Source organism: Callospermophilus lateralis, chromosome 10 (genome assembly GCF_048772815.1).
Source record: "Callospermophilus lateralis isolate mCalLat2 chromosome 10, mCalLat2.hap1, whole genome shotgun sequence".
In the NCBI taxonomy this organism is placed as follows: Eukaryota; Metazoa; Chordata; class Mammalia; order Rodentia; family Sciuridae; genus Callospermophilus; species Callospermophilus lateralis.
Window position 1 is genome coordinate 79105064 of NC_135314.1, and position 26103 is coordinate 79131166.

A 26103-nucleotide genomic window follows, 5' to 3' on the forward strand; every position below is an offset into this window, starting at 1 on the left:
CTGTTTCTCAGTGATTAATTTAAAACAAAATCTTCTATTTATAGTTCACAATTTAAGTGGTCTTTAAGTTGTGAAAAGTAACACAACTGGTGTGCTTGAGATGTCTAAAATTCCAAAGAACATTTATACAGCAGCTTACTTTCAAGTCTGTGTAGGCATATTTTAACAAGGTACTACTATAGTCATGTGGAGGCTGCTATTGTTTGTATCTCAAATGTCTCCCATTGGCCACTGTATTGAAGGCTTAGATCTCAGACCATGGTGCTGCTGGGAGGTAGCAGAACCTTTGAAGGTGAGGCATAGGGAAAGGAAGTGAGGTCCTTCTGGGTGTGCACTTGATACTGGGACCAAAGACTCTCCTCTTACTCTCCTGCTTCGGAGCTTCCATGAGGTGAGTAGCATCTGTGGCATGCTCCCCTTATGACGCTCTGACACAGACCCAAAAGCAATGGAGCTAGTCACTGACTGAAATTTCCAAAACTGTGAGTCAAAATAAACTATTCCTTTTAAAAAAATTGATTATCTCAGGAATTTTGTTATAGTAACAGAAAAGTGACCAACACAGAGGCATTTTAAAGGAAAAAACAATTTATGATAATTGTTAAAGTCCAACATTAATTTACTATTTTACTTTAAATCTAAAGATGTAATATTTTCATTCAGCTAATAAAATGAAATTATTTGCCATGTTTGAAAAGGTGCTCAGATTCTCCCTCATTATATTTTAAGTTCTGTGAAAATAAGGAATGACTTAACGTATTTTGTATCACGGTTGCCTTGGGACTATGCCTGACTGTTTAGGGTAGAGATGTCTAAAACACATTGAATAAAAAAATTTTGTTTATCTTGGCCTCAGATTATGTACAAATGTTGGCAGTAAAACACCAAATACCACATTACACAATATTATTTTTTTCAGCAAAAACAAAGCATGCAAGTTGGTAAACTGCCTTTTTTGTTTTATTGATAGTGACACATACTAAAAAATTAATATATATTAATTATCCATGGTCCTTTATAAATATTTAAAGCTATTTTCAAAAGCACAATTCATACTGCAAAATCATACCATAAACTACATATTTAAAAAGACAAAAATAAAATACATTAAAGATCATAAATCATGATGGGATATTGAGATGGCTCATAACTCTTTCAAACATTCTGATTACAAGCCAACGTAGACCTTTACCAAAAAGTTGATAATTCTAGGGATTCCTTTTGAGGAAAGATTTAGTTTTTATGTAACAAATAGCCAGATTAGCATACCTGAAATTCCTATGGTCTTAAAAAGCTCTTCAAAGTCCATTAATGCAAACAGAATATTATAAAGTATTCCTGGATGCACACACACCTTTAAAAGATTTTAAAGTACTTAGTTTATATTAAATATATTCCTTGGATTCAAAATTGTTGAGGTTTCTAGATCCTATCTTTTCATGTCTTCACAGACTGGATCTGATCTGATAACAAAAAACAAACAAGAATTATTAGTTTCTGAAGGACAAAAATCTATTTTCTAAAGTAAATATGAAAAATGTGTGTAACATGGTAAAACCCTATGCGTACATGATTTTTTTACACAATTCATACTATAGTTATATTTTTAAAATCAAAGTAGTACATACAAATGGTTAATGAATCAACTAGTTCTATAAGGCTTGTTTGAAAAATAGCAGCTTCTTGCTTCATCTTTCTTTCCCCTTTATAGAATCGAGTACTTGCAGCTCTTTTTAGGTGATCATTTATGTATTTCTAAATACACTTTAATGTTAATTCTTGAAAGTAGTGTAATAATGAGGCTTCAGTTCTTACACTTTCATGTTGGTCTTCTGTACCCTCACTGTATTTCTACTACTCCCATCAATTTAACATAGTGATGCAGTCATTATCAATATGATGACTATATAAATTTTATGCACAGCTGATTTAGGTGGTACACTCTGGTTAGTTGTCTTTTCCTCTACTATATTGTTTTCTTTCAAGGTAGTAATTTGACTTCCCACCTCCACATTAACCCGTCTAGGATTTTTAAAATGTATATTTTAACAATAATCCAATCCCAATACTTCCAGTTTAAATCTTTATTATTATGAAGCACTTTGCATCATATTCATCTTGAAGAATTCTTCCCTAGAGTCCTACAAAATTCTCCAAAGTAGACCAGCTGTTCTCTCTTCCTGCTAGTTAGTTATTCTGAGATTTCCTTTCATTATTATTCTAGAATATCTATTAACAAATGAGAGTCCTTCCCCTATTCTGTTTCAATGTTCCTTATTTTTCTCTTCTTGATTTATTCTCTTGTTTTTGAAGACTACTCCTTTCAATACTAGACTTTATACAATCAAAGATGTCTTTATTCTGTTGTCACAATATGTTGATATTGTTCTGAGAATATTTTCTCCATGAACTTTTTGTTATAGCTTCTAAATTGTTACTTTTGAGAAGTCTGATGTTATTCTATTTATCCTTATAGGAAAACGCTTTTATTTATTTTTCCTTAGGAAGCTTGCAGAATCTTCTATTATTATCAGGGCTGAATTTCATAAACAATGCACCTTGATGGGGATTATTTATCCATTACACTGGGCTTTCAAAAGGACTTTCAACTGCAAACTCATCACTCAATTCTGGTAAAGCTCTATCTGATGTTTTGCTACTCTTTATTTTTCTCTGTTCTCTTTTTCTGACTTTCTTCTTAATTGAATATTGGGCCTTATAAACATGACCCCTTTTTCTTTTCTTTTCAATTTCCAAATCTTTATCCTTTTGCTGTTTTCTTGGAAATTGCCTCTATTTTATTTATTTTTTGTTGAGTTTTCCATTTTTTTCTATTCTATTCTTATTTTCCAAGGATTATTTTTTTGTTTGTTTGTTTTTTGTTTCTTATCAAGAAGTAGTATCCTGGTCCTATTCGTGAAGACAGCATCTTATCTATTTGAGGAGACTTAACGGTTTTTCAAAATGTTCTAAGTTCTACATCCTCTAACCTGCTTTTCTTGTTTTTTTTTTTTTACATTCCCATATTTCACAATGCTTTCATCCTCATGTCTGGTGATCATTTGCCACTTGTTCATACGTACATGAGAACACTAAGAAAGCACACTGGAATTTGGAAATGTGTGAGGAGCTTGTCAAATATGGTCTTCACTATAGTGTCTGGCTAAGTCATTTCTGTGGGAATCTCCAATATTAATACCTTTAGGTTTTTTCACTACATTGGTCTAATTCCTTAAAGATGACTTTTCCTATTTTTTGCCTACCTCCAGTGTTTCCTGGGAAAAGTAGAAGACAGAATTACAATATTTGATATGAAAACTTTTAGTCACTTCTCATTCACTTCAGCATTATCATACACAGTTATGTCCGGTGTTTTCTAGTCCAAAGATATTCTGCTTGTCTTCCATACAGATATTCTTTCAAACTTCTTTGTGGGAAGGATATATAGCCATTTCTTCTCTCTTCAATTCCATTTTCATCCTTCTTTTAAATTTCCACCAATTTCTGAGCTTTCAAGAGGATCTGCAAAGCAAATTAGGCTGCCTTCCAGCATTCCCCACCCAGTACTAACTTGGGATTCAGCTTTCTGAGATCTGTTAAATCAATCAACATCCATCAGATTGACCTTCCAAAATTCGGTTGTTCTTTTCACCACTTGCATTCATTTTGCCCACATAGGTTAATGTCTTTTTAAAAGTTCCCTTTATTGTTAGTGAGATTTGGGAATAAAACTGTGTATGTGTTCTATCTTATGTTTTTCACTGGAGTTTTCAGATGCATAGTTTATAACAACTTAATGTTAAAATCTAGAAGTAGAATGGGGATATGGCTCAAAGGTAGCATGCTTGTCTACCATGTATGAGGCTCTGGGGTTTACATGCCAACACCACAAAAACAAAATAAAACAAAACAAAAAGGTTTATAATCTTTAAGCATTATTCAAAGTTTCAAAGCTAGAAAACTTATTGCTCAGTTATATTTTCTGGAGGATTAAAAAAAAACTTCATATTCTACTCAAGGGTTGTCTTTGGGTGGTTATACGTGCTTAAGTAATGAGATTCTTTCCAAAAGAGAATAGAGTCATAGAATATGCATCATTTAGTATTTCACCAAAATGTTTCTAAATTTTAGCTTAAAATAATGAGATGAAATTGGCCCAAAATGAACCAGAGGTCTTTTTTTTTATCATGATAGGAAATTTCAGATTCTAAAAGCAAAATGAAGAGATCAAAGTTCAAAACATCTTTCATAGTTAGATTTATATAAATGTTTTTAACTAATGATTTAACAATTACAGACTAGTCTCTTGCATTTACTATTATTTATTTTGCAAGATAGGATTTCATCTCTTCAAATAGAGGGATATAAGTGGGAACATCAAAATTCAAACTATTTATTATTATATAAGAAATATGAACAAAGAATCTTTTTAAACCAAACTGATATATTTATTTTTATTTTTATCTATATATTTATTGATTTATACCTCTGTTAAATAGTGTAGTTAGGTAAAAGAGTAAATTTAACATTCACTGACTTCTTTAGTACTTTAACAGAGACAATATATAATTAATTTGTATAATTTATGACATTTTAAAACTTTACAGATGAAGAAAATTATCTTCACAAGACACTAAGAGATGTTAGCTAAAAGGTGAAGAGGTTAATTAATAAATAGGGGAATAAATCTACTAGACTCAAGAGCCCCACTGTGTTTTACTAGTGTTTCATGCTGCTTAGAGACAATATGGATACTACCACTTACCTTGTGAAGACTGTTGTAAAGAGAACATAAAGTAAGATGATAACAAAAGGACACAAAAGCATTTCCAACAATGTGTCCTTCATAAGACTTGGAAGTTAAGACAGTTAATGGGTGAGAAAAGTCAAAGAAACAAAAATTTGGTGTCAAGAGGAGTTGGCAGTTGGTACTATGATGTTGGATCTTTACTGACACCTAGTGGCCTGATTGCTATAGACAAAATAAAGCCAAGGTGGGTGGGAAGGGCCTAAGAGCTTAACTTAAAATCTAGATGAATACAAACTAATTTTCAGTTAAGTACTATGTTCTGAATAACTTTATTATGATTGATCATAGGGTTTCTATTCTATAATATCTTCACAATAACAGTAAGAACTTGTGAAGTAAGAAATGAGGGATGAAAACATGCTTTTGATACATTCTCTGGAATTTTCATCTGACCTCCATCAGTTTGTGGTGGGAATTCATCCCATTACCTTGACCATTTCCTTTACCATAATCTAAGAATCTAACTTAGTGGGTGTATATATGCTAGATTCTTGCTATTTTTTCCCAATATGTAGAAGATTACTGTAGAAGAAATCAGAATTGATAACCAAAAAAACAATAATTAGAATTTATATCTTGTTATTTACCCTTATTCAGAGTAAGATTCCCCTTAAGATTGATCTTAGTTGTTCTATTTAAAAAAAAAACTTTTGACCTGGTTGCCCAGATTATGCAATAAATACCTATAGAACTTGGCTTCACAGACTTATCTTCTTGTTTTACATGCATCAAGGTATTTATGTGGCTAGCAGATAATGTAACATTAGGAAAATTATGTATCTTAAGTTATTCCCCGATATAATTGGCTGGCATCAACCTATGATAACTGTTTTGGTGAATAACAAACAGAACTACAAATACATAAAGCATCATAGAATAGCAGTATTTATAATACTCAACATGTGTTAAAAGTTCTATACACATTTTATATATAAATGAAGCTACACATGGAGTATTTATAGCCTGATTCTTAGAAGATACATGTCATTCACACTTATTTTTAGTTATTGACAATGAAGCCCAATAATCATACCAAACTTCAAATGTGCTTCAATTATTAGCTCTAATGGAAATTTGGTGTCATAAATTAAAATTATTTTCTAGATTTGTCATATATATTGATTGTAAAGAGGCAAACACTTTAAATAACATATGAAACTTAAAGTGTAAAAGTAAATGGAGCAAACTATTGGATACTTACTGTACTGTTTTTTCTGATAGCAGAAACAGATGGAAGCAAGAGGAAAAAGGCAATGATATAATAAAAATAAAATGTAGACAAGAAAATAATATGAGTGGAAAAGAAACAAAGGCTGAAGATACACAGTACTTTGTGATGTACCTTGAAGCCAGTCTACACCTTCTTGCAATCCTTCTCCTTTTATGGCATCACTAGCACTGAAATAAAATCCATAAGAAACAAATCCATTTCATTACATAATGAACTGTAAGAATAAAAAATTACAATTTTTCCATATGACAAATTAATACATTCTAGTAATATACACTTAAGGAAAGCCAGTTAAGAAATGACACTTAATATAAATAGGAAATTAAAGACTGAGGGCTCAGGACCAAGACATGAAAAACATTTTCATAATTTATATAGATATTCTGAAAAGTATATCACTAAAGTTATTCTAAGAATAGTACTTAGACTTACATTAACAACATGTAAACTTTGAGTTATTCTTCCAGTGGTGATAAAGTTTGTAGAGTTACCATCCTACTTCAACTAGCCTTGAAGGTTCAGTAACAGCTACTTACAAAAAAAAAAAAAAAATGCTTGAATTGGGCTGGGGATATAGCTCAGTTGGTAGAGTGCTTGCCCTGCATGCACAAAGCCCTGGGTTCACAAAGCCCAGCAACACACACACACACACACAATGCTTGACTTAGGCTGTAAAACAGCTACATGACAAGAGTTACTTTATTTGAAATGTAACCTGATATCTATAACCCATAATTATAACTTTGATAAGCTGGTAGAATAGAATAGAAGCCCAGTAGATTTCAATCACAATTTTATATTTATGAGCCGCATGTACTTGGCTAGGTTACTTAACACTTTGTCTTTAATTTTAACATCTGCAATATGGGGAAATATAATTACTCATTCAGCACCAAGGCTAGCTCTTAATGTAAGCTCTACTACATTCTTGCTTCTTATTTTACTCCCTCTTCTCTACTTTGGTGTTCAACCTTTCCCTTTAGTCTCTGTAACTCTTATAAAAAGGAGAAAACTCTGGTAAGAGAAGTCATCTTGCAGCAGGGAGAGGTAAGTGGATGGTAGGTAGAAGGGAGTGGATGGTACTAACACTATCTAATAATATATAACCTCTAGTTATTATTTTTGATACATTTTAACAGAAAGATATATATTAGTAAGAAATTGTTTTCCAAATAATGCATAATAATTTCAGATATTTCAACTTTATTAGTTTGTCCAAATAAAATTGTTATTTCTACTTATTCATTTTAACAAATATTTATTGTGTATCTATTATTTACCAGGTACTATCACTATTGCAGAGGTTACAGAAGAAGAAAAAAGAAAATGACAAAATCTTAACTCTTACGGAACTAACTTATACTATAAGACAAGTTAAAAATAAATAAACAAACAATAGAGGTCATATGGTATCCTAAAGGAAGTACCACAGCAAGCCAGAAAAAATATTTTGGAGAATAATTCAGATGGGGGAGAGGTGAGAATATACAAGTACAAATGCCCTGAGATGGGATTATGGTTGAATGTTTCCACATACAGAAGGAAATCACTGTGGTTGAAGTCAGGTGAATAAGTGGGCTACTTAAATTATTCCATTATAATAGTGTTTACATTTTTCTATCTCCAAAAGGATTTAAAAGGGTTTTAACAGTAATATATTTCTGAATATCTGCATTGCCACAATTCTGTAAAACAAATCCTTACTTTACATAGTACTCTGCTTGGTCATTTATAAAATGAAATCAGAAACAAAACAATGAAGCTTGGATATCTTTCAGAATGATAAATAAAGTAAATATAAAACTTTACCAAATATGCCATGGTTTATCTTTGATGTTCTCTAAACACAGCAACTGAGACACTTTTACAGATGTCACTGCATCTCTAAGATCCATTTTGTTTGCAAAGAATAAGATTGGAATTCGACGGTGTTTAATATCTAAAAGAGAAAAGAAGACTATCTTACAAGTTCAGCTTATGGGGTCACCTTGCCCCAAATTCTTAAAATTAAAATAAAATAAATTGTTTTCCAGTTAATTCTTTCTATATGACACATGATAAACATTTAAAGACACTTTCAAGCATGTATTTGAGCAAAAAGAAAATTTTATTGATATTTCTTCCTAAGACCATCTGCCTTCTGGTTAGAAGCTTTAAACCAAAGATAGATGAGGTTGGAGAAGGGGACTCAATGAGCGGTTATGAAGAAGAATCTATACAAAAGGTTCAAATATATTGCTTGTTACATTTTGTCCTCTAGTACTATGCAACATAATTTATTTAATTAAATGTAAAAGTGTAATGTATTTGTTACTAATCTTTTTAATTTTTTTTTTAGTTGTAGATGGACACAATACCTTTATTTTCTTTACATACTGAGTGTGGAACCCAGTGCCTCACACATGCCAGCGGAGCACTTTACCACTGAGCCACAACTCCAGCCCAAACAATGCTGCAATGAATACATTTGGATATAAGGTGGGTATGCCCACAGAATAAATATGATAGTGGAATTGCTAGGTCAAAGGACATGGAAATTGCTGTTTTTTGATAGATAGTATTTTTAAACAAAGGTTATCTTTCCTTAAATCTCTATCAATTTGCGCTTCAGCAACAGTTTATAAAATTAAAGGTTTCCATTCCCTAGCCAAAAAAGAATTACCAAAATTTTAAAATCTTTTCCATATCTAGATGATAAGTAAAAAGTATGAACCCAATGTGTTCATTTGTATTTTTTTGAGAAAAGCCACGAATCTTATAATATTTACAAAAGATGTTAAATGTACCTTTTCTGTTGAACTAGCTACACTTATATCTGGATAATTCATTGCCTTTCTCTGTTTTCAATTAATTTTTTATTTTCTTACTTATTTGTAGGAACACAAGTAGTATGCCCTATAGCTATTATATTAGTTGCAAATATTTTCCCTTGTCCATTATGACTTTTGAGCATTCATGGTACATTATTTTGCTCTTCAAAGATTTTTTATGTCTTTCATTAAAAAAAAATGATTCATATGCATTTCAGCTGAGAAATCCCACCCCTGAAAATCTATACCATAAATTAAATTAATCAGTACAAAACGTATACCGACAAAGCTTTGGTTGAAGAATCTAAGGTTCCCATTGTGTTTGAGGCAGATTTTGTTAAGAACTATTTCATTTTATTAGTCAACAACTTTGCAGGGATAGGTAGAAAGACCAATAAAAAGGAAACATCTGATCAAAAATGCCTCTTCAACCCAGATCAAAACTAATAAGCTTTAAAAGTGGAAATGATACATAAATGATATAGGCTAGGTAATTTAAAATTTTTTTGAATAATTTTGAGATCATCATATAAAAACACCCAAGATATTCTAGTTAAGCAGCAAGATTTATTAAAAGTTATTTATGTATTTAAGTTTTGCAATACTGGGGATCAAACACAGGACCTTCTGCATGCTAGGCAAGTGCTCTACTACTGAACTATGTCCCTAGCTTAGCAAGAAGGTTGGAAAGCTCTACAGTATTCCTATTCTATTTCTAACAATTCTACAGTTTTTTAAAACCACCCTTCTCTTCTAAAACTCCTAGCACAAGGATTACTTAAAACCTTTTTGACATGAATAAGGCTAGAAATTTAGAATTTCATAATATACTGGAGAATTATTTGTAATAGGGGAAACGGAAGGGAAAATATCCATCAATAAGTAAGTCACTGAATAAATTATGGTATACTCATAGTACATAATATTAAGGATCTTTAAAAAGATCACATAATCATACAATTTGACTTGGAAGTATTTCCATCATGCAGTATTGAAAATGGGAAGATGCAAAAGAGTCTAATAAATATGATCCCATTTTGGTAAACAACAATAGCCCCAATAGCCCTCAATCTTACAGATATCTTTGGAATCTACATAAGTATATTTTTATGTGTGTGTGTGTGTGTGTGTGTGTGTGTGTGTGTGAGTGTTCATACATGCATACACATGACACATTTAAAAAATATGAATGAAAAATATCAAGTTGTTAATACTAGCCTGTTAAAAAGGGGTGGGGAGCTGGCAGTTGGAGATTAAAAACAAAAAAGATTTGTTTTAAAAGAATATCCACAATAAATATGTAAGAAATTCTGTGATCATACACACACACACACACACACACACACACACACCAGTTTTATATGCTGCTAAATGATATGAGCAGCACAATTGTAAAGGAGGAAAGGTTTATTTAAGGCTCATGGTTTCAGAGGTCTTAGTCTATAGAAAGTTGGCTCCATTCCTTGAGGCTCTAGGTGAGGCAGAGCACCATAGCAGAAGGGTGTGCAGAGGGAAGCAGCTCACATCATGATCAGAAAGCAGAGAGAATTCCACTTGCCAGATACCTAAAAGCCATGGCCTAATTCCCACCTCCTCTAGTCACACCCTACCACTTCAGTTACCACTCAGTTAATCCCTATTGGGATTAATTCACTGATTGTCTCACATGTGAACTTCTAGGAGACACATTACATCCAAACCATAATATACACACTCTCACAAACTCAGATACACAAGGAGTGATACATCTAAAAAAAGTAACTAAATTAATTTTAATGGCTGTTGAAATATATAGATTTTTTATTTTATTCTTTTTGTTTCATTTTTTTTCTGTTGGCACATATTATTTATGTAATTGGGAAAGAAGGGCATTTTTATTTTTATTTTTTAAAATTTTCTTTATTTCAGACAGGGTCTCACTATGTTGCCAAGGCTAGACTTGAATTTGAAATTTTCCTGCCTAAGTTTCTTAAGTAGCTGGGTCTACAGGCATGGGCCACTGTGTTTGACATGACATTTTTGTTCTTGTGGAAATAAAAGTTAGAGACTCAGAAAACATTGCAAAGAGCTTTGAAATTTAAACAATATGGTGACATAAAGCTATTCTAAATTTTGCATAACTAGCACATTTTAAAATTCAAGAATTTTAAATAAAATATAATTAGACAGTATAAGCAACATTTTTGGTTTTTATCTAATAACAAAACAACATACATAAATAGATCCTAAAACACAGAGATCACAGACTGAAAGACAGACATACCTGGATGATTCAGAAGAGTATCAAGCTCTTCTTTGGCCACAACCATTCTGAGTCTATCACTACTATCAATGACAAAAATAATGGCTTGTCCTTCTCTGCATAATAAAATAGAAAATAAAATATACTATTTTGGTATAACTCAATGGACATTTTGTGTATTTTCACATATGAACATCTATGTCTGTATTTAAAATGGAATCCTGATGTTTTATACCTTGCCTTTTTTTTTTTTGTAGTATGGTTTGTACTTTTATATGAAAAACTAAAGCTTCCCAATAGCATTTCTCAAAATTTCCTTTTTACCATAAACCATAGTGAAAAACTAATTTTACACCGAGATGCAGGAATTGTATATACAAGTATATATAAATATAATTAAAAGTCTCCTGAAACAATACTTAAAAATAGCTTTTATTTTACCCTAGTTTACATTTAAAAAAGGTGATAGCCACTGAACTCATTTAATGATCATATCAGCATTTCAAAAATCATGGATTCCTCTGTACCCTTCTTTCAAAGGTTATAATATATTGTATGCACCATCAAATAAACCTGTGTTGTTGGACTTCATTCTGTTATTGGACTGTCATTAATAATCAAATAAATAAAAATAAATCGAACTTCTAAAATACCATTTATCCTATCATCTAAAAAAATGAAAATGTAGATTAACACAGCCATACCCTACTAGTAGATATAGAAGCCAGTACAATTGGAAATATCAAGAGCTTTAAAAATGTTCAATTACTTTGAGCAAGTCATTTTATTTCTGAATTCATTCTAAAGTACCGTGAACTATAGCTAAAGTTTATGAAAAAAGTTAACTGGAGGATCATATATATCTTACTCTGAAGAAACAAATGACATTCTTTCTCATAGGAGTGCTTTGTTTTGATAGTAAAAATAATTATTACTGTATGCATTATTAATCTTTTAACCTTTCAGTCTAATAGGTTAAAATACATTTATTATTTATAATTAGAAAAATATAGAGAAACTATTTATTGTAGGCTTCTCAACAACAAACATATTTACCATTCAGTCTACAATTTAACCACAATGTTCCCTAATTCATTAATTTCTTTCAAAAGCAGTAAAAGGAGTTGAAATCAGAAAATTTTTTTCTTGTTTTAAGTATTATTTTTCCCTGTATTTTTGTTCTCTGTAATTAAGATAAGTATTTTTTTCAATTTGGAGCAAATAATTTATAATTATACAAAACTCCTTAACCCCTAAACTGAAAACATTTTTTGAATATGAAGTTCAGTACTTAAAAATCCTTGATTTTTCTTTTTTCTTTTTTTTATTGGTTCATTTTAGTTATACATGACAATAGAATATCCATTTTAACATAATTATAAAAGCATGGAATATATCTTGTTCTAATTCAATTTTAAAAGGAATTTCTATCAACTAACTAAAGGAAGAATAAAAATCATGTACTGAAAATTTAGATTTTCAAATAATAAAAATAAAAAATCATCATCATCATCATCATCATCATCATCATCATCATCATAATTTTCTCCACAATTCCCCAGGGAATTTAATGCAGGATACCATAAACATGTTACTTTTCCTTTTCCAAAATGATCCTCGAATTGGAAGTGCTCTCCTTTTTTTCTACCTCAGAGATACTCTGGATCTACATATTTAAATAATTTTAATGTACTCAAAGTACTTACTGAAAAGAATATCTCCTTTTGTTCATATCCCAGGAATATAATATTTGTTATATTTGCAAGAAAGAGTTAGTCAACTTATTAAAATCTAAATCTGATGTGGTAGTCTTCTTATACCATTTCAAAGCAGGAGTTCAAAATATCAAAAGGGAATTTAGTCGGGGAATACTGTTTTTACGTTTCAGACTCCAAAAATGCTTTTTTTGGGGGGAGGAAGGGTTTAAACATCAGAACTTTATTAGTTTCTCAAACATTACATTGATCTTGACATATCATATATCATACATTTGTTTCAAATGGGGTATGAATTCTTATCATTCCCACGTGTACAGATTGCAGGATAACATTAGTTATACCGCCACATTTATACATACTGCAAAAGTTCTATCAATATTAGAAGTTAATGAATTTAACACCAAATGCAAATCTTGAGAAAGTATAACATATATGGATTCTAATAACTTGACACCTGTTAATCTGAAGTAACTAGTGAACACTTATTTGCTTATGCTGAAAAGTATCCTATTTAAAATTGCTCATGGAAAAAACAGATCAACTGTTAGTACTATTATTTTAACTAAATTTGGTAATAATATTTTATCTACATGCTAAGCATGATACTAAGCCTTAAAGAAAAGAAATCATCTCATCCTTAGATAAGTTCACAATCCCATTAGGGAGGTAGCTACAGTACTTGACTTTGAGATAATAGTAAGATTACAGAGATGTAAACGGATAAGGTAGTGGGCAAACACAAGAGAAAGAATAAATAGGGAAAAAGTGACAGAGGAGGTGACTTTTGAGCAAATTCTTAAAGCATGAATAAATTAACCGTAAACTAAAAATATGTAAGATAAAATGGGACATTAAAAACAGAATGGCACATGCAAAAGCTCAATGTTATGAAGGACCTGAAGCATTTGAATTAAAAAATGTGCTTAATTATATTACATTTGAATTAGAAAATGTGCTTAAATTATAGTATATTATATTAAACTTTAATATAATCATTAAACAATATTCATAAACATACTTACTTATAATAGTGTTCCCAGAGATTTCTATATCTTCCCTGACCTGACATGTCAAACACTGTAAAAGACAAACTTAAAAAAAAAAGTATGAAGTATGACTATATTATAAGCTACTAACTTACAGTATAACATTTATTTAGTATTTTAAATTGTTTTCAAAGAAATCACCCTTGCTGTATAATAATCAATGTGGGCCAATTTTTAAGAGTTCCAAAAAATGAATTTGTACATATGATTTTTGTAATGAATAACACAAAAAGATACTTTATTTGCTAATGAGGTTACTTAGAATCTAAATTCTATGTTTTGAACAATAAACCAGAGGTAGTGATACAAAATATTAGAATCTACAGGTTTCTAAAATAACAAATTACTTTCTCTAAGACTAGGAGGGATGATCAGGCTCAGGCAGATTTATTATGGTTACTTTTTATCCACAACTTCTTTTTATAACTTTATTTATTTTTTATTAGTGCATTATAGCTATATATAATATTGGGATTCATATTGACATAATCATATCTATGACTTTTAGTCAAAGGGATAAAAGGGATTACCTGGATGATTTGAATTTCTCTATGTTGAATCCTATTGTTGGAACTATATCTTGAGATTGAGCCTATAAGAGAAAAGACAAAGTTTAGAAAATTGCAATTAACAAAGAATTTTTTCTTGTGAAAAAAAAGTGTTCATATTTTACATTTCTAAAATATGTCACAAAGGAGATGGCAGCATTAAACAAATTATAACTTTTGCAATAGGATCAATGTGTATAAATTTTTTATAGCTGTTTAAACTTTATACTGATTTTAACTGCATAACATCCATGTCTTAATTCACATTTTATTTTATTAAGAGTTACCAAGGACTTAAAGTTTTCTTTTTCTTTTTTCTAAATGTTTGTAGTTTTTTGTTTTTGTTTGTTTGTTTGTTTGTTTTATTTGGTTTGGGATTTTTAATTGCCAGTTTGCAACAAATAGAGAGCAAAAAACTTTTTTAGTAAAGTAATAAATTCATCCATTGATTTAACTCAGGAATTTTCTATTGATGATACCCTGTGCCTAGAAAAAATGCTTATAGTAGGCACAGGGTATCATCAATGTTACAATCATCATTTGCTTCAGATGTCAAATACAGCTTCTAGGTTAGGTCATGTATCCACATAAGCAAAAATGATTTTACCTTATAATTCATCTCATCAAATTTGTTTTAAATTGCTTTAATTTCTTTGACTTTATGACAGAGACATATACATAGACTTCAATTCTACATATCAGTTTTATCTGTTGGGATCTCATCTCCACTTCTAAATACCACAACGTCCCAATATTTAATTCTTTTTAAAACATTAAAACATATATATATATATATATATATATATGCGCATATATATACATATAGAGCACAATTTTTCATATCTCTGGTTGTATATAAAGTATATTCACTCCAATTCGTGTCTTCAGACATGTACTTTAGATAATGATGTCCATCACATTCCACCATCATTGCTAAACCTCAGCCCTCTCCCTTCCCCTCCCACCCCTCTGCTCTATCTGTTTTTTAACAGGTCTAATATATCACCCTGAGTTCATACGTGGAATTGTCTAATCTTTCAATGCATATTTACTAAGTTTATACAAATACCACCTTGACTTCATGTCTAGACTGTCCCTGTAAGGATTCTGGCTGTGGGTATGTACAAGGCAGCGTTCCTCTGGTGAGCAAACTCACGGAGGGTAACAGGCACCCTGTTATCCACATTTGGAATATTCTACAGTTTCTCCCCGGAACTAGTAAGATGACTAATACATGGTCAATGCCTAGCTCAATATCCTTGAGAGGAGGCTCTGTGCTAGAGTTTTATCAGCCTCGACCTTAATCTCAAATACTCAGCTTCTGGGAATAAAGGAACTCTCTTAGACAACACCAATGTGTCACTGTGCCTAAACCTGCCCACATAACAGTAACTTTTTACAATGAGCAATATGTACTAATGATGTCAATGACCTAATGTAGCCTATGGATATAAATAAAGCTGGCAGCTCAGATGAGAAGCTCTTTTACTTTGCCCCTGCACCTTGCTTGCTTCTGTCTTTCTTTGTTATTCTTTACATGTCCCTGCTCCCAATCAGTTTATAATCTAGAGAAAGTAAATGAATTAACAACTTAATAACAAATAAACACAATTTTGAACAGTGATAAGTACAAAGACAGGTGATTGGAGTGAAAGGGAACAGGGCAGAGGAAGGCTGGTATGTGGCACTGTAGAGTCCTCAGGAAGGACTGCTCTAAGAGAGTGACATCCAACACAAGAGTAAATGGCCATGAAAGAGAAAAGCTATGACAAGCTCTTGGCAAAAAACATTCCAGTCTTAGCCTGTGCAGGAATGATCTTAGAGCACGAAGGAACCTGACACTCAGAAAAAGTATAAGGCCTGCTTGTCTGAAGTATATGGATAAGTAAAAGAGCTGTATATGTTTAGGTAAGAAAGGTAGGTATTGAAGGCCTACGTAGAGAGTTCTGTGTGATGAAGACTGCAAGGGGGCAATAGTACAGCAGGACATCTGTTGACAAGTTGAAAATGCATTTTACTGAAAACTCATCAAATGTCTCTTAGCATTTCTACCATCAAAATTATTCACCCATTTGAATAAAACATCTACCTATTTTCTGATCCAGAGCTTTAAAGTTATTCTTCAATCCTTCCTTTTTTACATTCCATATACAATCATTTTCTAAATCATTCTCTTTACAGTTCTATCTCACTTCATTCTGGTCCTTATTATTTCTTGCTTTGAATTACTACAATAGTCCCTTTTTATTTGTTCTTTTTAGGTATACATGACAGTAGAGAATACTAACACGAAACACGTCTTATTCTAATTAAAATCCTAGTCTTGTGGTTGTACCTGATGTGGAGACTCACGACTCACTGTGGTTTATTTATATATGTACATAGGAAAGTTAAGTAAGATTAATTCCACTTTCTTTCCTATTCCTGTCCCCCTCCCTTCCCTTCATTCCCCCTTGTCTAATCTATTGAACTTTTACCCCTTCCCCCCATCTTGTTCTGTGTCAGCATCCACATATCAGAGAAAACATTTGACCTTTGGTTTTGTGGAATTGGCTTATCTCACTTAGCATAATAGTCTCCAGATCCATCCATTTACAGGTAAAGCCATAATTTCATTATGTTTTATGGCTGAGTAAATATTTCATTGTGTATATCTACCACATTTTCTTTATCCATTCTTCTGTTAAAGAGCTTCTAGGTTGGTTGTATAGCTTAGTTATTGTGAATTAAGGTGCTATAAACATTTATGTGGTTGCATCATTGTAGTATGCTGATTTTAAATCCTTTGGGTATATATACTGAGGAGTGGTCAAATGGTGGTTCCATTCCAAGTTTTCTGACAACCCTCCATACTGCTTTCCATAATGGTTGCACGAATTTGCAGTCCCACCAGCAACCTATGAATGTACCCTTTTCTCCACATCCTTCCCAACATTTGTTACTTGTATTCTTGATTGTTGCTATTCTGATTGAAATGAGAGGAATCTAGGTAGCATAGCCAATTAAGAGACTATTGAGACAATAGAATTACCTTGGACAAATTAGTTAAGACTAAGTTTTCTTAAATATGAGGTATATTTTTTACTATCCTTAGCTCATAAAGTTATCATGAAAATTAAACTAATGGGTGCAAAACAAACAATACTGTGTCTTAAAATATGCAACAAATGTCTGCTGTTATTATAATCATAATCTCACTGATTTCATTCAGTCTTGCCTCCATTTTTTTTCCCGATACTACCACAAATATAGCTTAAAAAGAAATTCCTTTCCAGTTTTGCCTCACATCATTATGCTCACTCTGGGAAATTTAAATTCAAATGAAAACACTGAAGCTATAAAATCACTGGGGTCTGGGTACCCTAATAGTAACATTAGTGAAAAAGTCTGCCCCTGAGTACCCTGGTCTTGCTTTTTTGAAGTTTATTCATCTTTCTCTTTCATCCATCTTAAGAGTTGCCATAGTATTTTTCAAAAATACCTTCCTACTTGTTTGTTCAAAAAAATTATTTTCTGCTACTAAGATTTCTGCCTCATATATTAGGATTCCTCCCACAAGCTTTGAAATAGTTTCCTAATTTTGTTGTCCAAAAAAAATCTCCACCATCTTTAAGGATTCTCAATGTGTCAGTCACATGATAAAATCATCAGCTATTATCTAAGAAAAACATACCAGTAACAAAAAAGTGAGGAAGTTAAAGCTTAAAGAAATCTCAGAAAATACAATCAAAACAGTAACCTTGTTTTCATTGAATTATAATTAGAACATTCACCTAACCTCTCCACAAATATACAGCTTCTCCACAAATTCCCCTTTAATATGGTATTTTATTTTTAGATGTAAAATTCATAAACTTTCTTTTCTTCTCCATCAAAGTTAAGATACTCCACAAATTAATCAGGATAGAACATACATGGGGGCTAGTGCTTCCAGATCATGTACAACACATTTTCCTCTAAAGTATTCCCAAAAGATAAATCTCCAAAATTAATCTCTCTCTGCTCTCTTCATGAGCAAATGCATTGGGTCATTCTCTAAATTAGTCAGGGGATGATATAAAGCAAGTGAAAGGTATAGGAACAGATCATCCGAGACAGTCTAGAGATGGATCAACCCTAACAGGAATGAAACAGACTTCTAAGAACCTATTTAGTTAGTTTTATAACATCTGGTAAAATCCAATATCCTTGGACTATCAATCAAAATTCCCTGGCCAAAACCAAAAACATCATCTATCAATTTATCACCCCAAAATATACTTAATTGCTGAGCATTATTCTAGATATTTGTAATTCAGTGTTTAACAAGTTAAGTGCTCTATTATGCTGAAGATAAATTTAACAAGGAAGTTAGCAAATGAATATACAAGATAATTTCAGATTGCTAGGAACTGGAGGAAAAAATTGGAATTTAAAAAGAAATATAAACATATCTTTTAAGGAAATGACAGCTGCAACTAGATTCTTGAAAAGAGACATAAAAAAGGGCAAAGCAAATTATTTTTCTGAGACAGAATAGCTGCCTAAAGACTGTGGTTCAGGAAGTGGTTATCAGAAATTAGTAAAGCACTATTATGTGAGTTTTCTTGTAGAAAAACTTACCAGGAATGTATATATCATGTGTGGAATGTGTTAGCTTTACCTAGTTTTAATTATTAAAATAATTTGTTCATATGCTTATTTCTGTCTTCCTGTCCACTACAACTGATATGTACATCACACTTTTGGGGAAAAGTGTCTAATTTTCATAGAACCTATAAAAATGCCCATTTATTCTTTCCCTTTATTTTACATCTCCCATAAAGAGGGAAGTTAAAAAAAAAAAAAAAAGGCAATGCAACCTGAAAGTAAGGTTGAGAAAGTTATGAATATCTTTAGGGGAAAAAAAAACAAACTAAAATAATATTCCAGCTTAATAACCAATATTTATCTACATGCAACATAAAATACACTGCAAATTGTAGTTCACTGATACTTATTAAAGTATTTCAAGATTAACAAGATTCATAACATGATTACAGAAAATTATAATATCAAACAAAATAATTCTACATATTAACTTTTTCTAGTAGCAGAAAATACACACTGCATTGAACAAAGATACTTACATTTGAAGGTTTAAGTTTGTTAATGATTGTTGTTTTGCCACTGTTATCCAGCCCAAGGCACAAAACATGAACCTCCTTCTTCTTCAGGCCAAGCAAACCTGAAAGTCGGTCTAGTAATCCCATACTGTTATTCCAATATATACAAAGTGGCTTCAAGGAAAAAAAAAATATAGTATCTAAAGGCACCTTAAGTAAGGAAAATATTGATATCTGCATTAAAAATTTAAAGACACACATTGATGTAAAAAACATGTCAATGTAGCTTTACGCTTAGTAAACAGAGTATAAGCTGATTACCAGAAAGAAGCCTTAAATAAAATGCAGATTGGCAGCTTATAGCCTTTGGCAACATAGAACAATGCCCTTGAAAGAACCACAGTTCTCATTGCAATTTACAATATTTAAGAAGAAGATGTGGTCAGCCTCACTATCATATGAAATCTGCCAATAGTAACACTTCAAATTGAGATTTTTGCATATATCATTTGAATCACTAACTATATCTTTATGACAAATAAGAACATTGTTATATTTTGCAATACTATGAAGATATAAAATGTTTACTATTTTTGTTTGGTTACTTTCAGTTTGAGTAGGGTTTTCTATCAATAGAAATAAACCATCCTGATATATTTATCTTTATTTCCCCTCATCCTTTACATATATCCTTGCAAGTCACCACAAATACACACACACACACACACACACACACACACACACAATCACACTTTTATTGAATCTTACTAAATATATTATCTTAACAATAATTTACCTGAAACATCCTTCTGTTATTTTAAGAGAACTTTATAATACTAGCATAGAAATAAGAAAGTAAATACTAATATTAGATTTTTATTTTCTCAAATACTGTTTAAAGATTTTTTGTTAACTTTTTAGTATGCATTTGTTCAATTGCATTCATTTTTAGAAAAAAACAAAACAACTCTTCTGTTAGTTTCTATTGGTATAACAAATACCTGAGATAAATTAATTTATATAAAGAAAGGTTTATTTTTAGAATTTTGGAGATTTCAGTAAATGATAGAGAGTGGCCCAATTACTTTTAGGCCTGTAGTGGAGCAGTACACCATAGTGGGGAGCATGTGGTGGAGCAAAGCCGCTCACCTCACAGTTGGGATGTGAAAAAGAGAAAAAAGAAGGGGTTGGGTCCAACTATCTCCTTCAGGGCAGCCCTCAATGTCTGAGACTGCTCAGTAGGCTACAGAGGACTAGGCTTTGGGCACATGGACTTTTGGGAAACACTGAAGATGCAAAATATAGCACTTTCTAAATCAAATGTTTAAAAAAGACTCTACCAGCAATCCAATTACAAAAATGATGTCTTAATTAGAATAAATTATACTCCAGGTATGTATAATCTGTCAAGATACACTGTACTGTCATGTATATTTAAAAAGAATAAATAAAAAATAAAAAACAAAGTCAAGTAAAATTGCTATTGACAGGATCTTTGCTATGTGAAAACTTTATAGGTGTTCCTATCCAAGATGCTATTAAATTTATACTTCAGATCTCTAAATGAAACTTTTCAAAGAGCTTGTTTTGGATTCCTCACCTCTCAGATCACCTGACTCTATAAGAGAGATATTCCTTTTGCCAACCCTCAAGTGCTATAGGCACTGCCCCAAAATACCTGTGAATATTTCCAATTACTCATTGAATATTCATTTTCCAAGTTCTCTAAACACTAGTCTCAATTTATTTTCATCTTCATCTATTGTTCCAGAAACCTATTATCTTCCAACTTCTTCAGTATTTTTCATTCCATACCATCCTAAGCAAGACCAAACCTTGAATGATGTAAGGCTGTACAAAACTAACCAATAAGAGGTTTCCAAGATAACTGCATGGGAAAGGATGCTGCAGAATTTCCTTAAGTCCTTTGGGAGATCATTATAGTTTATAAATTTCAAAACTGAATTTCAATGAGGTACAGAAGATAGAAGGCACCACTCCCCCATTTAAGAGTAGGTTCTATAACAGAGCTAATTTTGTCTTATCCAAGGGATGGGTTGACCTCAGGTACTTCCATTTGTGCCAAGTGAATCGACTTTTAATATTAGCGGTACAAATCCCACTCAAAATTTCCTTTGAATATCATCTAAAGAACTGGTATTTGTAGAATCTATTTTAAGTTAACCTTCTGATAGGAAGCAATTCACACAGATCATCTCAATTCAAAATAAATTTGCTATTACTTTATTACACTGAACATATTGATATAAATGCTTATATTATTTTGTCTTCCATATGACTTAAAATATTTTAAAATTATGACCACTTTTCATATTTCTCCATTTACTATAAAGCACTGTTAAAGCCTAATGTTTGAATAATCATTTTTCATCATTATTCTGACTTCCATTCCTTTTCACAATTACTAACATTTGTTACCGAAATATTTTTCAATATACAATTGAAAAAGGAAGTCAGTTTTTCTAAAGGATGTAATCCTATTTATTGAAGTTGCTTCAAAAATAACTATGATAAAGCCTTATGTATACTTTCAGTAATTATAATTTTCCATCCATAAGTTTACTGTCTATATGCATAAAGGAAGGAAGTAAAAAATAACTAAAGTCACTCAACATTTATTAAAAGCACAGTGTATTAAAAGCACAGTGGAAGATACAACTGATATCTTTTATAGATTCCTATTCCTATAATAGGCTCTGATTTTCAACACTGGTTGCATTTTGCAATCAACTACTGAATCAGAGTTTCTGAGAATGGGATAAAGGCATTCATAGTTTTAAAAGCTACACAGTGTTCCTGATAAGTAGTCACTATTGAGAAATAGTAGTTTTCAGATCCCCTAATCCCATGTTCTTATCATCCATGTCGCCTTGCTACCTATCAAAATTAAGTCCATTTACAGCGTTTTTTCCCTAACAAGAGAAAAGCATAACAAAGCTATTTTTTACTCAAAGTTTTACATGACATAGGAGCCTTCAGAAATAAAGACCCAAAGACTCAGTGAAATTTTCTATTTTTTTTTTGTGAGGTCCCATGAAATATGAACAGAGTGTAAACTGTGATTGGACAAAAGAATATGATCTAATGGTAACAGAGGAAAACCCAACAAGCCCTGTCCATTCAGATTCTTCTTGGTCACTCTGTGCAGGTATGGAGCAGGACCTCACTGGAATGAGGATCATCAAGGGAGGAGGAAAAGTGACCTTGATAGGATTTATGGTTTGCTTTGAGGGACAGGAGTTCTAGTTTCTATGATATGTCTTGGGGAAGAATAATTCTCATTTCTCTTTGGGGAGACAGATAGGCAGGACACAGGAAGCGGAAAAAAAATCAGGAAAATCTTGCTTCCCAGGCCCTTCCAAAGTCTTTCACTTAAAGGTACTCAGAAATTCAAGATGCAATACTTTGCGGTATCATGATCTGAGTTCTAACATTACCTTGGTTATATCTGTACTCCTAGTGTACATGAAGTCTATTTTTAATAAATATTGGTAATGAACACACTCAAAAAGAAAAATTCCATGTCATCACACTCTTAAATCTAATTCCTTAATCAATATTCAATTATAAAGATCTTTTTTACAGATTTTCTTAACCTTCATTCAAACCTAGGACCTCACAAATGCTTGTCAAATGCTCTACCTCTAAGCTACATCCTCAGACCTACTATACATTCTTAGAAATATATTTCTAGAGGTAGGAATTGTTGCATCAAAAGGCAATCATATTTTAAATTCTGAGGATTTGTTTCTAAGAAACTTTCAACAACACTTACCAACAGTGGATGAAGCTTTCTATTCCTTTTATCAACACAGGTTATGGTTAATTTTTCAATATTTGCTAATCTAAAAGTAAAAAAATGGTATTTCAGTATTGTTTAAATTCGTATTTATTTCACTACTAATGAAACTGAACATCATTTCAGAATTTAATTGCCATTAACATTTCTTCTTTTATGAATTATCAGCTATATTCTGATGCTTATTTTTCTATTGATTACTTTTTACTATTGGCATGTGAGAGCCCTTGCCATGCCATACTATTGCATAGTTTTAACCAATAAAATTTTACTATTATTTTTGTTGTTTTGTGCTGTAAAGGAGTTTTAATTTCTATCCCGCAATATTTACAATATTTTCTCCAGCTTCTTTCTTCAGCATTAGGCCCAGAAACACTTTTCCTCCTCAATATTTTAAACATATTAACCCCAAAATATTTTCTGCCTTTTGAAGAAAATAATGATTTTGAAGTTTTTGAAGTTTAAGTTTTGCCTGAAACATCTGGGTATAGGAAGTGAGGCAGGGAAGGAGCTGTGGCTTCTTTTCTTTAATACAATGATAGTCATTTTATTCTGGTATCATTTTCTTTTTTACCAACCCTTATAGATGGACTAATTTTTTTCTCAACTTTTTTTCACATTCTATATTTTTTATACAGGTTTGGGTGTGTTAGTAGATTCTGTATTTCAGCATATTCCAAATAGTACTCTTTGGAAGATGATTTTATGAATTATACTTAAAAGGTTTCCAAGATTATGTAAGTTTTAGAAATTTGGTATTCTCTCAATTTAAACAGGTTTCTGCAGGGCCATACTCCTGAAACTCTTTAATATGATTTAGCATATGGACTGCAAGTTTCCAAGAGGTATATAAAGCCAGTAGTATTTTTGATGAATATCTGTCCATGAAAACTTTGTTGGGAAGTATTTCAATTGCACATAATTTGGGAAACCTGATCTACTCTCTTTTTATGGATCTGTCTATACCTAGATCAGGGCTACAATCTTTTAATTCACCTCCCTTTATAATACATTTGATCATTTGATAAAGCCCTTCTCTCATACTGGTATGTTTTCAGAATATAATAGATTTATTAAATGGTTTGCACACTTTCCACAGAAGATTTCACTTCAGTTATGAAGAAAAATATGCTATGAAAATTTCTGTGCTTCTATAGAATTTTTCTTATCTCATGTTTTTCTTTTTTTTTTCATTCTTCTTGTTTAAGTTTACAGAAAGAAAGATCTTGGACAACAATAAGGTTTTCCAAAGGCTAATTATGACTAATCTGAGATTAGTCCAGGTAATTCTTATTAAGAAGAAACCCCTCCCCCACCACCACTCAGACTGAGACACTATAATAGATGAGAAGACTATCCCAATCTGACCATCGAAAACCTAAACATTCAGAGTTGGATAATAAAAAACAGTTAAAAAAATGAGACACATGTCACAAAGTACAATTAGCCTTTTTCACTCTCCAAGTTGTTCTTATTATCAAAACTGTACTAAAGCTTATTTTTGGAGAAAATCATAGTCTTGTTTTAGGCAAAAAGTAGATAGCTGATGTTGAGATTGGCAAGCGTTATCTAGGCAGAGCACCACTATTTGATAGCTTAGAAACAAAATATAACTTTAGCTTAAAATCTTACTTTCTAAACAGACAGTGGTAGAATTAAGACCTGAGATCAATTTGCTGTAATAACAACTCTGTACTTGAATCTAGAATACTTGGGTTTGAGTACTGGCCATGGCCCTGGATGTATGTCTTTGTGAGTTGCTTGGCCTCTCTGTCCTTTGGATGATCTCTAAGGCACTGGTCATGCACTTTTTAAGGTTTTTCACAATCTGTCTCCAATCTACCTTTTCAGTTTTTCATCTGTTTTCCTTTTCCTGGCTACTGAGAATCAGCTTCCTAAAAGATTACACGTTGCTAGAAAAGCCCAGAAAAATTAGGATATTATCCAGTTAATAGCTTGGAAAGTAAGTTGCAGACAGAGATAGGATCAGGCAGAGAAAACCCATGAATGGTATTTTGCATACTTTAAACATGTTTGTCGAGTAAATTTTTGCACCTTTAATTACACCAAGTAAACATGCTTATTTGACTTTCAGTTTTTGATAGCGAAATTTCTATTGTAATTCCCCATAAATCATAAAAAGGCTCAAGTTGGACAGTGTTAAAACTAACCAAACACTATTCGCCCAAACCAGTTCAATACGTTTTCTAGGGTCCCTAGTACTCACCACAGAAGTCCAATTCTCCTTTTCCATCTTTCACACATTAGAAACAACTACTCGAGGGGAGAAATGTGGGAAAGAGTAAAGAGAACTCCTAAAGCTAAGGGGGAGAGGTTTACCTCTGGCCACAAAAACTGGGGAAATAAGGAGATACCTGATCTTGAGGCTGGTCTGGAGGGCCCAGGAGCTTGTGAGGACCGGAATGGATGCCCTCGCTAGTATCAGCTTCTGAGAAGAAAATATGGTAGGAAGTGCCTCAGCCTTCCTCTCTAGGACTCCATCGGAAAGATCCCTTGTCTTGCGCAAAGCCGCCTCTACTAGTTGGGGAAACTGGCAGCTTCAGCCTCAGCAAGAGCATCAGGGGCTGAGCAGGCGCCTTGGCGCGCGGCGTTCCCTTGGCAACAGGAGTTTCTTCCGGTCCTGAAGCCACGCCTCCTTGAGGGTCTTTGCGTTTCAGCCTTGGCGCCCTTGTTTCTGGGATCCAAGAGCTCCCGGGAAAGACGAGAGACCTGCCGAGGAACTCTATTAAGGAAAATGTGAGCACAGGTGAAAAGTCGAGCCGCTGATTTCTGA

General features: G+C 32.2%; 1 protein-coding gene across 1 annotated transcript; it reads right to left on the reverse strand.

Moving 5' to 3' along the window:
• Nucleotides 1–982: 982 nt before the first annotated feature.
• Nucleotides 983–26103, reverse strand: Arl6 (ARF like GTPase 6). The gene is made up of 9 exons (XM_076868238.1): nucleotides 25685–26103; nucleotides 23286–23355; nucleotides 19514–19663; nucleotides 14388–14449; nucleotides 13834–13902; nucleotides 11115–11209; nucleotides 7851–7980; nucleotides 6153–6208; nucleotides 983–1463 (listed from the first exon to the last, which is right to left on the reverse strand). The coding sequence occupies exons 3-9, from the start codon at nucleotides 19634–19636 to the stop codon at nucleotides 1438–1440; spliced, it is 561 nt and encodes a 186-aa protein (XP_076724353.1). The 5' UTR covers nucleotides 19637–19663; nucleotides 23286–23355; nucleotides 25685–26103; the 3' UTR covers nucleotides 983–1437.

Bases quoted from the DNA above. Each gene is read 5' to 3' on its own strand.
- Arl6 (XM_076868238.1), bottom strand. From the start codon at position 19,636: ATGGGATTACTAGACCGACTTTCAGGTTTGCTTGGCCTGAAGAAGAAG. The intron at 14,450-19,513 runs GTAAGTATCTTT...TTTCTCTTATAG, and splicing joins ACAAACTTAAACCTTCAAAT to GCTCAATCTCAAGATATAGT. The intron at 1,464-6,152 runs GTACATCACAAA...TTTTGTTATCAG, and splicing joins AGGTGTAGACTGGCTTCAAG to ATCAGATCCAGTCTGTGAAG.